Source organism: Delphinapterus leucas, chromosome 10, assembly GCF_059928025.1.
Source record: "Delphinapterus leucas isolate spDelLeu-1000000601 "Yukka" chromosome 10, BTC_Dleu_Yukka2, whole genome shotgun sequence".
In the NCBI taxonomy this organism is placed as follows: Eukaryota; Metazoa; Chordata; class Mammalia; order Artiodactyla; family Monodontidae; genus Delphinapterus; species Delphinapterus leucas.
Genome location: NC_143138.1, coordinates 58646487 through 58662755, shown reverse-complemented (window position 1 = coordinate 58662755; position 16269 = coordinate 58646487). Strand labels below are relative to the sequence as shown.

The 16269-nt window shown below is 39.2% G+C and overlaps 1 protein-coding gene across 5 annotated transcripts in view; it reads right to left on the bottom strand.

Annotated features, from left to right (window-relative positions):
• Positions 1-16269, bottom strand: part of ANO10 (anoctamin 10) — a 236714-nt gene that overhangs the window by 160628 nt on the left and 59817 nt on the right. Inside the window, exon 12 of one of the 5 annotated variants that reach the window (XM_089919092.1) lies at positions 12530-13808. The exons of the other annotated variants lie outside the window; for them this stretch is intronic. Within the exon in view, the coding sequence (XP_089775218.1) occupies positions 13764-13808 (45 nt within the window). The 3' untranslated portion in view covers positions 12530-13763. Of the gene's footprint in view, positions 1-12529; positions 13809-16269 lie in introns of those variants that run through there. 5 annotated transcript variants of the gene reach the window in all.

The window sequence follows — 16269 nt, the reverse complement described above, 5'->3', positions numbered from 1 at the left end:
ACAGTGGAGAAAGGACAGCCTCTTCAATAAATGGTGCTGGGAAAACTGGACAGGTACATGTAAAAGTATGAGATTAGATCACTCCCTAACACCATACACAAAAATAAGCTCAAAATGGATTAAAGACCTAAATGTAAGGCCAGAAACTATCAAACTCTTAGAGGAAAACATAGGCAGAACACTCTATGACATAAATCACAGCAAGATCCTTTCTGACCCACCTCCTAGAGTAATGGAAATAAAAACAAAAATAAACAAATGGGACCTAATGAAACTTCAAAGCTTTTGCACAGCAAAGGAAACCATAATCAAGACCAAAAGACAACACTCACAATGGGAGAAAATATTTGCAAATGAAGCAACTGACAAAGGATTAATCTCCAAAATTTACAAGCAGCTCATGCAGCTCAATAACAAAAAAACAAACAACCCAATCCAAAAATGGGCAGAAGACCTAAATAGACATTTCTCCAAAGAAGATATACAGAATGCCAACAAACACATGAAAGAATGCTCAACATCATTAATCATTAGAGAAATGCAAATCAAAACTACAATGAGATATCATCTCACACCAGTCAGAATGGCCATCATCAAAAAATCTAGAAACAATAAATGCTGGAGAGGGTGTGGAGAAAAGGGAACACTCTTGCACTGCTGGTGGGAATGTGAATTGGTTCAGCCACTATGGAGAACAGTATGGAGGTTCCTTAAAAAACTACAAATAGAATTACCATATGACCCAGCAATCCCACTACTGGGCATATACCCTGAGAAAACCATAATTCAAAAAGAGTCATGTACCAAAATGTTCATTGCAGCTCTATTTACAATAGCCCGGAGATGGAAACAACCTAAGCGCCCATCATCGGATGAATGGATAAAGAAGATGTGGCACATATATACAATGGAATATTACTCAGCCTTAAAAAGAAATGAAATTGAGCTATTTGTAATGAGATGGATAGACCTAGAGTCTGTCATACAGAGTGAAGTAAGTCAGAAAGAAAAAGACAAATACCGTATGCTAACGCATATATATGGAATTTAAGGGGAAAAAAAATGTCATGAAGAACCTAGGGGTAAGACAGGAATAAAGACGCAGACCTACTGGAGAACGGACTTGAGGATATGGGGAGGGGGAAGGGTGAGCTTTGACAGGGCGAGAGAGAGTCATGGACATATACACACTAACAAACGTAGTAAGGTAGATAGCTAGGGGGAAGCAGCCGCAAGGCACAGGGATATTAGCTCGGTGCTTTGTGACAGCCTGGAGGGGTGGGATAGGGAGAGTGGGAGGGAGGGAGACGCAAGAGGGAAGACATATGGGAACATATGTATATGTATAACTGATTCACTTTATTATAAAGCAGAAACTAACACACAATTGTAAAGCAATTATACCCCAATAAAGATGTTTAAAAAAAAAAAAAAAAAAAAAAAGAGGAAATAGGCAGTCTACCTGAAAAAGAGTTCAGAGTGATGATAGTAAAGATGATCCAAAATCTCAGAAATAGAATGGAGAAAATACAAGAAACGTTTAACAAGGACCTAGGAAAACTAAAGAACAAACAAACAGTGATGAACAACACAATAACTGAAATTAAAACTAGAGGGAATCAATAGCAAAATAACTGAGGCAGAAGAACGGATAAGTGAGCTGGAAGACAGAATGGTGGAAATAACTGCCACAGAGCAGAATAAAGAACAAAGAATGGAGAGAATGGAGGACAGTCTCAGAGACCTCTGGGACAACATTAAATGCACCAACACTTGAATTATAGGGGTCCCAGAAGAAGAAGAGAAAGAGAAAGGGTCTGAGAACATATATGAAGAGATTAAAGTCGAAAAAATCCCTAACATGGGAAAGGAAACAGCCACTGAAGTCCAGGAAGCACAGAGAGTCCCATGCAGGATAAACCTTAGGAGAAACACACCAAGACACATATTATTCAAACTAACAAAAATAAAATACAAAGAAAAAAATATTAAAAGCAGCAAAGGAAAAGCAACAAATAACATACAAGGGAATCCCCAAAAGGTTACCAGCTGATCTTTAACAGAAACTCTGCAGGCCAGAAGGGAGTGGCAGGACATATTTAAAGTGATGAAGGAGAAAAACCTACAACCAAGATTACTCTACCCAGCAAGGCTCTCATTCAGATTTGACAGAGAAATCAAAAACTTTGCAGACAAGCAAAAGCTAAGAGAATTCAGCACCACCAGACCAGCTTTGCAACAAATGCTAAAAGAACTTCTCTAGGCAGGAAACACAAGAGAAGAAAACGACTTACAAAAACAAACCCACAAACGTTAAGAAAATGGTAATAGGAACATACATACTGATAATTACCTTAAATGTAAATGGATTAAATGCTCCAATGAGAAGACACAGACTGGCTAAATGGATACAAAAACAAGACCCGTATATATGTTGTCTACAAGAGACCCACTTTAGACCTAGGGACACATACAGACTGAAAGTGAGGAAATGGAAAAAGATACTCCATGCAAATGGAAATCAAAAGAAAGCTGGAATAGTAATACTCATATCAGACAAAATAGACTTCAAAATAAAGACCGTCACAAGAGACAAGGAAGGACACAACATAATGATCAAGGGATCAATCCAATAAGAAGACATAACAATTGTAAATATTTACACACCCAACATAGGAGCACCTCAATACATAAGGCAAATGCTAACAGCCATAAAAAGGGAAACCGACAGTAACACAATAATACTGGGGGACTTTAACACTCCACTTAGACCAATGGACAGATCATCCAGACAGAAAATTAATAAGGAAACACAAGGCTTAAATGACACATTAGACCAGACAGATGCAGTTGGTATTTATAGGACATTCCATCCGAAAGCAGCAGAATACACTTTCTTCTCAAGTGCACATGGAGCATTCTCCAGGATAGATCACATCTAGGGTCACAAATCAAGCCTCAGTAAAGTTAAGAAAACTGAAATCGTATCAAGCATCTTTTCCGACCACAACACTATGAGATTAGAAAGCAATTATAGGGGAAGAAAAAATGTAAAAAACACAAACACATGGAGGCTAAACAATACGCTACTAAATAAGCAAGAGATCACTGAAGAAATCAAAGAGAAAATGAAAAAATACCTAGAAACAAATGACAATGAAAACATGATGACCCAAAACCTATGGGATGCAGCAAAAGTAGTTCTAAGAGGGCAGTTTATAGCTATACAATCCTACCTTAAGAAACAAGAAAAATCTCAAATAAACAATCTAATCTTACACCTAAAGGAACTAGAGAAAGAAGAACAAACAAAATCCGAAGTTAGTAGAAGGAAAGAAATCATAAAGATTAAAACAGAAAGAAATGAAATAGAAATGAAAAAAAAACAATAGCAAAGATCAATAAAACTAAAGTCTGGTTCTTTGAGAAGATAAACAAAATTGATAAACATTTAGCCGGATTCAATCAAGAGAAAAAGGGAGAGGACTCAAATCAATAAAATTAGAAATGAAAAAGGAGAAATTACAACTCACACCGCAGGAATACAAAGGATCATAAGAGACTACTACAAGCAACTATATGCCAATAAAATGGACAACCTGGAAGAAATGGACAAATTCTTAGAAAGGTGTAAACCTTCCATGACTGAACCAGGAAAAACTAGAATATATGAACACACCAATGACAAGTAATGAAATTGAAACTGGAAGATTAAAAGTCTTCCAACAAAGAGAACTCCAGGACCAGAGAGCTTCACAGGCATATTCTATCAAACAGAAAAGAGCTAATACCTATCCTTCTCAAACTCTTCCAAAACACAGCAGAGGGAGGAACACTCCCAAAATCACTCTATGAGGCCACCATCACCCTGATACCAAAACCAGACAAAGATATCACAAAAAAAGAAAATAACAGGCCAACATCACTGATGAACATAGACACAAAAATCCTCAACAAAATACCAGTAAACCGAATCCAACAACACACTGAAAGGATCATACAACATGATCAAGTGGGATTTACCCCAGGGATGCAAGGATTCTTCAATATATGCAAATCAATCAATGTGATACACCATATTAACAAACTGAAGAATAAAAACCATATGACCATCTCAATAGATGCAGAAAAAGCTTTTGACAAAATTCAACACCCATTTATGATAAAAACTCTCCAGAAAGTGGGCACAGAGGCAACCTACCTCAACATAATAAAGGCCATATATGACAAACCCACAGGAAACATTATTCTCAATGGTGAAAAAGTGAAAGCATTTCCTCTAAAGTCAGGAACAAGACAAGAGTGCCTACTCTCACCACTATTATTCAACATAGTTTTGGAAGCCCTAGCTCTGGCAATCAAAGAAAAAGAAATAAAAGGAGTCCAAAATGGCAAAGAAGAAGTAGAACTGTCACTGTTTGCGGATGATGTGATACTATACATAGAAAGTCCTAAAGATGCCACGAGAAAACTACTAGGGCTAATCAGTGAATTTAGTAGAGTCGCAGGGTACAAAATTAATACACAGAAATCTCTTGCATTCCTATACACCAACAATGAAAGATCAGAAAGAGAAATTAAGGAAACAATCCCATTTACCATTGCAAGAAAAAGAATAAAATACCTAGGAATAAACCTACCTAAGGAGGCAAAAGACCTGTACGCAGAAAGCTATAAGATACTGATGAAAGAAATCAAAGAGGACACAAACAGATGGAGAGATATACCGTGTTTTTGGATTGGAAGAATCAATATTGTGAAAATGATTATACTACCCAAAGCAATCTACAGATTCAATGCAATCCCTATCAAATTACCAATGGCATTATTCACAGAACTAGAACAAAAAATTTTACAATTTGTATGGAAACACAAAAGACCTCAAATAGTAAAAGCAATCTTGAGGAAAAAAAAAACAGAGCTGGAGGAATCAGGCTCCCTGACTTCAGACTCTACTATAGGGCTGCAGTAATCAAGAGAGTATGGTATTGGCACAAAAACAGGAATATAGATCAATGGAACAGGATAGAAAGCCCATAGATAAACCCACGCACACTATGGTCACCTTATCTATGACAAAGGACTCCAGAATATACAATGGAGCAAAGACAGCCTCTTCAATAAATGGTGCTGGGAAAACTGGACAGCTACATGTAAAAGAATGAAATTAGAATACTGCCTAACACCATACACAAAAATAAACTCAAAATGGATTCAAGACCTAAATGTAAGGCCAGACACTATAAAACTGAGAATGGGAGAAAATATTTGCAAACGAAGCAAGTGACAGAAGATTAATCTGCAAAATATACGGACAGCTCATGCAGCTCAATATCAAAAAAACAAACAACCCAATCAAAAAATGGGTGGAAGACCTAAACAGACATTTCTCTAAAGAAGGCATGCAGATGGCCAACAAACACATGAAAAGATGCTCAACATCACTAATTATTAGAGGAATGCACATCAAAACCACAATGACGTATCACCTCACACCAGTCAGAATGGCCAGCATCACAAAATCTACAAACAATAAATGCTGGTGTGGAGAAAAGGGAACCCTCTTGTACTGCTGGTGGGAATGTAAATTGATACTGCCACTATGAATAGTATGGTGGTTCCTTAAAAACTGAAAATAGAACTTCCATGTGACCCAGCAATCCCACTACTGGGCATATATCCAGAGAAAACCATAACTGAAAAAGACACATGCACCCCAATGTTCACTGCAGCACTGTTTACAACAGCCAGGACATGGAAACAACCTAAATGTCCATCAACAGAGGAATAGATAAAGAAGATGTGGTACATATATACAATGGAATATTACTCAGCCATAAAAAGGAACGAAATTGGGTCATTTGTAGAGACGTGGACAGACCTAGAGACTGTCATACAGAGTGAAGTAAGTCAGAAAAATAAATATCATATATGTGGAATCTGAAAAAATTGTTGTAGACGATCTTACTTACAAAGCAGAAATAGTCACAGATGTGGAGAACAAACGTATGGAAACAGAGGGGGAAAGCGGGTGTGGGATGACCTGGGAGGTGGGATTGACATATATACACTACTGATACTATGTATAGAATAGAAAAGAAAATAAAATAGATGGCAGAGAAAAAAAATTACCAAGTACGAACTTTATGGTTTTTAATGATTCCACTAACTGACATCAATCTTCATCCCTCATTTGCTTGCTCCTACTGTGCTGCTTCCTATTTGTCCTAGAATCCTGATGATTCTAGAAGCACAGGAAGAATACCTTGTGCCTTTAAAAGGCTTAAGAGCAGTGCATATTACTTTCCACATAATTGTTTGCATTTTTTTGCATGACCCACATTCAGAAAACAGAGTCTGAATACAATAAAATATAAAAACAGCTGATCCTTTTTGTTCTTAGCATGACCAGTGAATTCTCCAATGTCTGAGAACTGTGGCTCACCCTCATTAATTTCCTCTCATCAGCAAAAAATATACTCAAGATGAGCAGCTTCCTTTTATGTTGAAACAAAGTTATGAGGGCTCAAAAAAGAAAAGCCAAAGAAGCCTACTTCTCTTAATCCTTTTAGCACTATCTCTAAAAATTCAATTATGAAATCTTATTTGGAGTTTGAAAACAGCCACTTGCTATGTAAAGTCAAATTTTAGATTAATTGGTATTAGGTTGTTTCTTTATTACTTTTGGGAAAAAAGTACTTCTTTCATCGTGAACATATTCTGAGGCAGAGACAAAAGATTTTCCAAAGCATGTTTTTCAATAAATTTTTATACTTTTAAAATTTTACTTTTTCATTTACATGGAGTAAAAATCACTCCTTTTGGTGTACAGCTCTTTAAGTTTTACCAAATGCACTTAGCTGTGAAACTATCACCGTAATCAGGATAAAGAACAATTCCATCACTCCAAAAAATGCCCTTGTGCTGTACCTTCGTAGTCAAATACTCACCTTACTGCTAACTCCCTGACAACCACCCTCAGTAAACTGCAGTGCTCGAATTTAGACTGGATGCAGATGACAAAAATCTACAGGACAGATGTAAGAGCAAAGAGAAGACACTGCAATGAGCTCTCTCCATAGTCCTGCTCCTCCATCCTTCCTAAAACTTCAGTGGAAGGATATCACTGACCCAAAAGACAGCTGCTCTTTTTCCTTGTGGTTCCTTTTCTACAACTCATCATGAAAGACTATTAATAAATTATATTCTTTTTCTGCTCCAATCCCACCACCTTTCTGCTGTGAAACACTCCCTCAACCTGAATTCCTTGTGCACCAGTGACCACATCACAGATTTAATTATTAGCACAGATGGTGCCAATTAGTGTTCCCGTGAAGTGCTGAACTAGAAAGGATAATGGAAGCACTACAATCTTAGTGCACATGCAGAAATGGTCCCAGCTGGGGCCCACTGACGGAAGCATGGGGATAATCATATCTTTACGTTTTCTGCAGCTCATCCTCCACCTTGTGCTCAAGCTGCCAGAGGAGAAACTTGATCTTCAGGCTCAGAACAGGCATATCTTATTAAAAAAATACACACACACACATATATGTATATATGTATATATATGTATGTATGAATGTGTGTGGGTGTAAAACATGGCATTTACATTCTTTCAATTGGAAGAGAAGAGCTTTTAACTAAAATATGTAAGATAAAAAGACGTTTTCTTACAAAGTAATCAACATTTAAAATCTTTCTCTCCCTTCCTTTCATGATTCTTAACATCTTTGAAAACAGTCCACTTTTAGTAACATTTATAACATAATGGGATTGGGAACACATTTTATTACCTAGGAAGAAATTACAGTGGTAATATTAACGTCTTACATTTATAAGCACCTTGGAGTCTGCAAAAACACTCTCACGCGATTTCTAATTTAATCGGTCTTTAGAACACAGCCCCTTGGGGGACTACAAAAGACACTAAAGCCCCTCTGAACCTTTTAGGCTACAGACTAAAGTGGGGGGGGGTGGAAGAAGGAAAACAGAAATAACGACAAAATAAAAGAGTAATTATGACATATAAAAATAACTAGAAAAATCGTTAACTGGTCAAATTGATACCATTTCACCAAATCCAATTAATACATCAAAATCTATGGCTAAAAAATGATATTCAAACCTGGTTCAATCTTTGATACAGAATTCCAGTGTAAAAAAAACAGTGAAGGGTTTCTTGAAGTGAGATTCGACCTAGAGGACAAACACAACATTTTGGATTTCGGTACTGCTAATGTGGGAGAACTTTCCTAAAGGAGAGGGGTGATTAAGCAGGGTCCAGATGCTGAGAAACATGGATTTAAAGGCACTGTTTTAATTGAGGGGAAAAGCAAGAAGATAGGCGTCAAAAATGACTACTGAAATGCTCTGCCTGTGAGTTGAGGTCTCCTTAGAGGGCAAGAGTGTAATTTTTCTTCTTTGTCTTTCCAGTGTAGACCAGCAACCGAGAAACAGCATGTTACACTGAAATAAAACAAGTTATATGAAAGCACAGACGGAAAGCTGAAAGAACAGGTCCTTAAGAACAACTATTCTGACAGTTTTGTATTTCTGGCAGAAGAAATAAACTATAAGGATTGGCAGGCATAAAGAACTGGGACCTAACCAACAGGACTGCAGGAACCAAAAAGACAAGGTGGATTGGAGGACAATGGAAAAGAGGTCGTGGCAGACTCCAGCTTTTGGACCCTTGTGGAAAGAGCAGAGAAACCTGGCGGCTACTGGGACCACTGAGACACAGGAGGGCGCAGGTGTGGCCCAGGGCAGAGGACAGCCAATGCTGTCTACACCTGCAGGGTCAGGCTCCTCAGGCATAAACCCACTTCAACCTCCTCATACCCACATGCGGCACCCACTCCCTAGTAAGGAAAGGAGGGGAGATATGGTAGATTCAATCTTCAAGCTATTCATTTTCATGTATCACTGGGAATAGCCAAGTAGAGTTGACATTAATGAGGGGAAATGAATATTGCAGTTCTGCCTCTGAGCATGTTAAAACGGACCACTTTACAATGAAATGTACATGCAATGTAAAGTTTTCCTCATGAGCTCTGAGCCCTCCACCCATTTCCCCACCCATTACCCCTATACCCCAATTCATGCTCTTCACTCTCCCTAAGCAAACCCACATGGCCTGTGACCACACCATTCCCAAGTCACTCCTCCCTCTGGAGCTGCCCCAATGTCCCACTCTTCCTTCAAAAGAGGTCCCCTGCCATACAAGGCCTCCCCAAATGTATTCCCCTTGGATTGGTACTTCTCAACATCCCATCCAATACTATAAAGAGTGGAGATTTCTTATGTTCTTAAAGTCTACTCTCAATTTTCTGAAGCACAACTTGCTTTCCATCTTAGGAAAAAAAAATGAAACCAAAATGCTTTCTTATCTCCCATTCTCCAAAGGAATAAAAGAGAAAAGCAGAGAAAGGAGGCAAGTTTGACTGTGAACTGGTTTATGTATCAGAAAGGGAAGTTCAATGTCATGCAAAGAGGCAGTCAGCAGGTAAGTTCGAGTGGAAGCCAGTGCACTTAGCAGGTCTGTGGCTGAAGGCGGGGCACAGGCTAGGATGTAATAGGAGATATCAGAGGGAGCAGGTACTTGACAGGAGGCTTTGAAAGCGCCAACTGAGAGGAGACCTGAGTGACAGTCCTCAAAGACGAATAACCCAAGTCATTTTCTTTGTGGATATCTGGTGTATTTACGTTTGAATATGGATATACAGGATGTTCTGCAATTTTACTTTAAATAAGGTAGAAATTATAACTTAAGAGTGTAGAGAAACTGTCAAGCTTTCTAATTCTTAATGCTTCCAAAATTCTTATCTGAAAACAACTTCATTCCGAGTATAAACTGATCTCTTTCAGAGACCTCCCTTTTCCTAAACTTTCCAGGATAAGAAACAGGTTATAACCACTGTTATCACCTTAAAAGAATGCAGAGTAAGAAAAAAAAAAAAAAGAATGTAGAGTAATTTGCAAAACTCAGATATCAACAAAGTCACATTTAAACAGATTATATACTAATCATCACTTTGAAGGGCACTGGGTCCTTCAACAAACCAATATTTCCCATTAATTGACAAACTTAAAAGCCAGGCCCCTGGGCTTCCCTGGTGGTGCAGTGGTTGAGAGTCGGCCTGCCGATGCAGGGGACACGGATTCATGCCCTGGTCCGGGAAGATCTCACATGCCACGGAGCGGCTGGGCCCGTGAGCCATGGCCGCTGAGCCTGCGCGTCCGGAGCCTGTGCTCCGCAACGGGAGGGGCCACAACAGTGAGAGGCCCGAGTACCGCAAAAAAAAATAAAAATAAAAAAAGCCAGGCCCCTAATCCCCTATTCCCCAAGGACAGAAGCTCCTTTAGGCAGCTCACCTGGGTCAGTAATTCCTCAGTTAACCAAAAAAGTTAGCTAAAATGAGGACCCATTAAAACAAAATGCCTATCTTTAATATTTTATTTTAACAAACATTTAAATGTATACATTTATATGCAAATCTTTTAATGTGGAGCCAAGGCCTTTCCTTTGAGTAGGATCCAGTGATGGAGCGTCTCACTGTCTTCTAGACATAAATAACACCCATGATACAATGTCAAAGATTCCCAGGTTTGTTTTCTTTAACAAAGAGTGAAAATTTAAAGACACTTGTGAAGCAATATAAAAACAGAATCTGGAAGCTGCCCATATTTTTTATGATTTTCCCTAATCTTTTATAATTGACTCATCTTTATCCATCTGATAGTAATTTGTCTTTATGGAGTCTTTCCAAAGGTTTTCACGGAAATGACGGCTTTCTCTATTTTAGCACACACATTTCATCAGTTTTCATTCCATTTAATTAAATTATGCCAATCACAGTAACGAGAATACCACACATAAACAGATTTGGGAACAAAGCGCCTCTTGGTAAGCACTTAACTCAGTGAGTGGACATCTTGCCCATGGCTCCCACCCAGCAAGCTGGGAGAGTCTATGCCAGTCGGAACTCTGTCAGGAGGGGATGGAGAGAGCTGGGGAAGGTTAGGAAAGAGGCCTTCTACTGCACTGTGATTTATCTCTCAGAGGATTCTCTCTGTGAGCACTTCTAAAGCCAGGGCTGTATCTTGGTAATGCCCGGCATATTGTAAGCACCCAATGAATACATATCCAATGAAAGAATTTACCTTGACTGTCTTTAATTATTCCCACACCATTAAGAGAACACAGAGCAATGTTTCATCAAACTGAAGAGGGGGGCAGCCCATAGAAAGATGAGAAAATTACCAAGATTATCACAGGAATTGATGAAGCAAAAGGAAGAAGGAAAAAACCCAGTTCAATAATTCCATCCCAAGTACCCTAATCCAAAGGTCAAAAACCTTATTTACCTTCTTAGGAACCCAACACATGGTCCCACACTGGGAAGTGGAGAAGGTGAAGAGTTGGTTGTGGGTTCCTTCCTAGGCAAGTTTTTAAATTGAAATCTCTGAATTTAATCAGACCTTTCAACCAGGTGAAGAGACTTTTATGAGAACAGATCTTTTTTTCTGAGACAACAACAATTACTAACAAATACTGAATACTTCATCTTGCCAAGCACTGTGGTAAGCATACCCCGTGCACTTATTCAGTATCTGCATACCAATTGTACTGAATTGTTCAAAGTCGTTCAAAGACACAGAGCCTGTCAAACTGGAATCAGGATTTGAATCCAGTGCCCGTGTTCTTAATCACTGTACCATACTGCCTAATTCAGTTCACCTTTTCTTATAAATAACATAATTTTAATATTTTGCCATAGGGGTTTTGTTAGTGTACTTCCCAAAGGTACAGCAGAATCTTTAATTAAAAGGTCGCAGTTAATTCTCAAATAGCTAACACTAACTGTATGTTCACTGAAGAAATAAAAACAACAACTATATGTGACTCATTCATTCATTAACATTTAACAAGCGATTGCTTAATCACTTGAAAACAAAGAGTTAAAGTAATTCAAGGGCCACTTCTCAGTTACTGAGTATTTATTACGTGCTTGTCCGTGCCCCTGCTCTCAGGAAGCTCAGTCTGGTGGAAGACATACATGTTTGCCGTACAGTTTTAGTAAATGCTAATAGCAACTTGTAGGAAGGGCTCCGGCATGTCCAAGGGTGAGGTGGGGCAGCAGGGGAGGTGAAGGGGAAAAGGAGGTTATAAAGAACCTGATGTTCAACTTGGGCATTTCTTCTGTAAGCAGAGGAGAAATATGATCAGAATTTCATTTTAGAATAACCACTCCAGAAGTAGAGAGCACGAGGCAGGGGAGGGAAAGCATGAAAATCAGATGGCTGGTGAGGATCTGCTGTAAAAGTCCAGGTAAGAGGCGTGGAATGTATATCTGAAATGAGTGAACTGTATGGTTATGTGACTTATATCTCCAAAAGCTGTTAAAAAATAAGTCTAGATGAGAAATGGTGAGAGCCTAAACTCAAACCATGCCAATGGTAACAGGGAAGAGAAACTCAACAGATATTCAGAAGTCAGAATCAGCAAGACTTGATGCGTGATGGATGGGTGGGAGGGAGGGCTGAACTCAGATGTGGGAACAAGACCAGGAAGAGAGAAGAAAAATGGAATCATATCACAGGATGGAAACAGGCACATAAGAGAAGGCAATTAATACTTAAGTAAGAAACTTCAGCACAAACAAAACCAATTCAGTGTTATTATGAAGAACCAAGCCCATGGAAATGCATGAATGAGCTGATGGAGACATATGAGCCAACTGCTAAAGAATTAACTCATTAACAATGGTGGTACTGTGAAGTTATCACTTTTTCACCTCCTCCTCTGTGTCAGACCTGGTGCCATCACTTCTTGTGTACAATACCAATGCTCTCATTTTACATCTAAGGAAACCAAGGTGTGCAGAGATTAAGGGGAAGAGCTGAAATTCTAATTCATCTACCTCCTGACTCTGACACCCCAAGCTACTACCATGCTGCTATACTGCCTGCTTAACAAATGATGATAGAATGATAATAAAGATAACAAAAGCTTCATTCTGCCATCGCAGAGATGGTTAGAACTGCAGCTCACATCCACTGTACCTTGACCAAGTGCCCAGCTCGGTGTCTGGCATTTTACATGTACAGTATCTTGCCTTGTAAGAGTGATAACAAGACCTGCAGTTTGTTCAGCACCTGCTCCATGCCAGACACTTGTGATTAGGGTTACACATGTGTCATTTCTACTATACTCCTCAGAGCATCCCTGGAAAGGATGCTGCACTGGGCTGAATACGCAGTCAAGGAGACGCGCTTACAAGACAAGGTGACTGGCCCAGGGCCACAGTGCATTAAGAGGCAGTACAGAAATAGAATCTCGATAGTTTGAAATATCTATATGTAGATACAAATACAGATGTAAATCAATCAAGAGACAGAAAGCAAGCACATATACGGCAGAATGTTGAAAATTAGTGACTCCTAATAAAGGGATATATAGGGATTATCTGTATTATGCTTGCAACTTTTCTTTAAGTATGAAACGAATTTTTTTTTAAATAGGAAAATAAAGCCTGTGAGTCGGGGCACAAAAGAACCCTAAGGGTTCAGTCCACTCTCAGAAGACACCTTTAGTCATTACAAAGAGATAAGAATCAACTGTTTCTGAGCAGCACTAGACAGAAAATTACCTAACTTACATTCTTTTGTAAAATAAACTGCAATTCAGTGATATTTTTAAAACTACCAATTAAACATGCATGGTGCAGACTGGCTTGCTGGTCACCAGAACCTAACCATCAGAAATGCAGTGCAACTTCTAGGTGAGTTAATTCATTTTCACCCTAGAAAAAGAACAGCATTTAGTAGGTGAATTGTTAGCATTCAATATGTTTGCTGCATCTTGCCAAGTGTAAAATTAAAAGAAAACTGTGAATGCATTTAACGCTAAAATGAAAGATTATCAAACATTTGATATTTAGAGGATTTTAGGCCATTTCTATCTTTTAGGAAATGGAGATCTTTGTGTAATTCTGCATTTAACATAGTGATCCTTTCCTTGAAATTACATCAAAGAAGTGAGCTAAATTTGTCTCAGAAGTGAAGATAATGATGATTATTTAAGAGAAATTATTTAGATACTGACTTAATGCTGTGGGCTGCATTTTATGAAATTCCCAATATTTGACTATTTTTAACCCAGAAAACGGCATTTCATATGATTCTATCATATGGTTTCACATACTGGTAGGCTATTCTCTTGGTCAGTCTGTAATAAATTTCTGCAACTATTATACAAATAAAAGTAGTGTTGAAGTCTCATGAGTTTTTAAAGGAAACACTAGATGGCAGTAAATACACAAAAGTTGTAACATGACACTGAGTTACCAACATAAAATAATGATCGTTTTGTCTTTTATTCAATTTTACATTGCATACTCAATCAAGCTTTAAAAAAAAAAAATCTAAAATTTTCTTTTTAATTTAAAAAAATCCTGGGGCTTCCCTGGTGGCACAGTGGTTAAGAATCTGCCTGCCAATGCAGGGGACAGGGGTTTGAGCCCTGGTCAGGGAAGATCCCACATGCCGTGGAGCAACTAAGCCTGTGCGCCACAACTACTAAGCCTGCGCTCTAGAGCCCGTGAGCCACAACTACTGAGCCCGCGTGCCACAACTACTGAGCCCACGTGCCACAACTACTGAAACCCACACGCCTAGAGCCCGTGCTCCACAACAAGAGAAGCCACCACAATGAGAAGCCTGCACACCGCAACAAAGAGTAGGCCCCGCTCATCGCAGCTAGAGAAAGCCTGCGCACAGCAACGAAGACCCAAGGCAACCAAAAAAATAAAATTAAAAAAAAAAAACCCTAAGGTTTCTCCTCACAAGATTTTTAAATAGAGGCTTATTTCTGTTGTACTCTAAGGAACCAGTTTAGATAATGACAGTAAAACAGTTACTTTAATACTATATGAAGAGACTAAAAATGTAAGAGGAGGCATAAGGGTTAGCTCAGGGGAACAACAAAGTACACGTTAAAACTTGCAGATTAAGTGAATACATGAGGATTAGACCAGCAAAATCAGTCTGCAACACTTGAGGTTAGCCATTTACAGGACAGTCTTATGGGCCAGGAAATCTCCCACATTAATTAAGAAGCAGGGTGTGGCTATCCGATTAAGAGATCACCAATACAAAAGAAGACAGTGGTCTAATTAATGGGAATATTCAGGAAGACTGGGCCAGCCAAAAGTCTAGAGAAAGTGAAGGCAAAATCAAGAAGTGGGCAGTACTGAAATCATCCAGCATTGCTCAGAAGTTGGCGATGGACACCAAGATCCGGCTCATGAAAGCGCTCTGCTCTGTTTGAAGGAAGGGATGGTTTTCAGGTATCCTGCATCTCTCAAGACTATTACACTCCTCCTGCTCTGCTTCTAAATTTACCAAGAAATCTTCTAACAACCAATTCCACTTCTACTTTTTTATTTATTGTTTTTAATTTATTTATTTTATTTATTTATTTTTGGCTGCATTGCGTCTTCGTTGCTGAGCCCGGGCTTTCTCCAGTTGCAGTGAGCGGGGGCTACTCTTCGTTGCAGTGTGTGGGCTTCTCATTGCGATGGCTTCTCTTGTTGCGGAGCACAGGCTCTAGGCGCATGGGCTTCAGTAGCTGTGGCGTGCAGGCTCTAAAGCACAGGCTCAGTAGTTGTGGCACACGGGCTTAGCTGCTCCGCGGCATGCGGGATCTTCCCGGACCAGGGCTCAAACCGGTGTCCCCTGCACTGGCAGGCGGATTCTTAACCACTGCGCTACCAAGGAAACCCTCCACTTCTACTTTAACACCTACGGTTATAAACACTGGAAAAGTCTCCTTATGGTAGATTAACTACCTGGTATTCTGGTCAGTCCCCTGTGAGTCTCATGATTAAGTGTAAGTCAGCCACAAAGCCTTATTAGCTCTGGATGTGCTGGCAAAGACAACTTCCAAGATATGCAAAGTTAAGGGCCATATCTTAAATCAAGAAGATGCACTGTGAGCCTGGCCAGCTAGCCATCCCCTGTCTAAGGTACCTCTATTTTGTTCTCTTACTGCCACAGGTAATAAACTGCCTTGCAAATAGCTCTCCAAAATCCTGTTCAACTCACAAAATTCAAAACAGACCTACTTTTATCTGCAAAGCCATTCTTTCCCTTCCTAGTGGCTGCTGTCTAAAATCATTCTCCAAAATGCATACTCTACATACAGCTTCTATCATGAACACAGATTCCTATCAAATACACTAAAAGAGCAAACAGAGCAAAGGA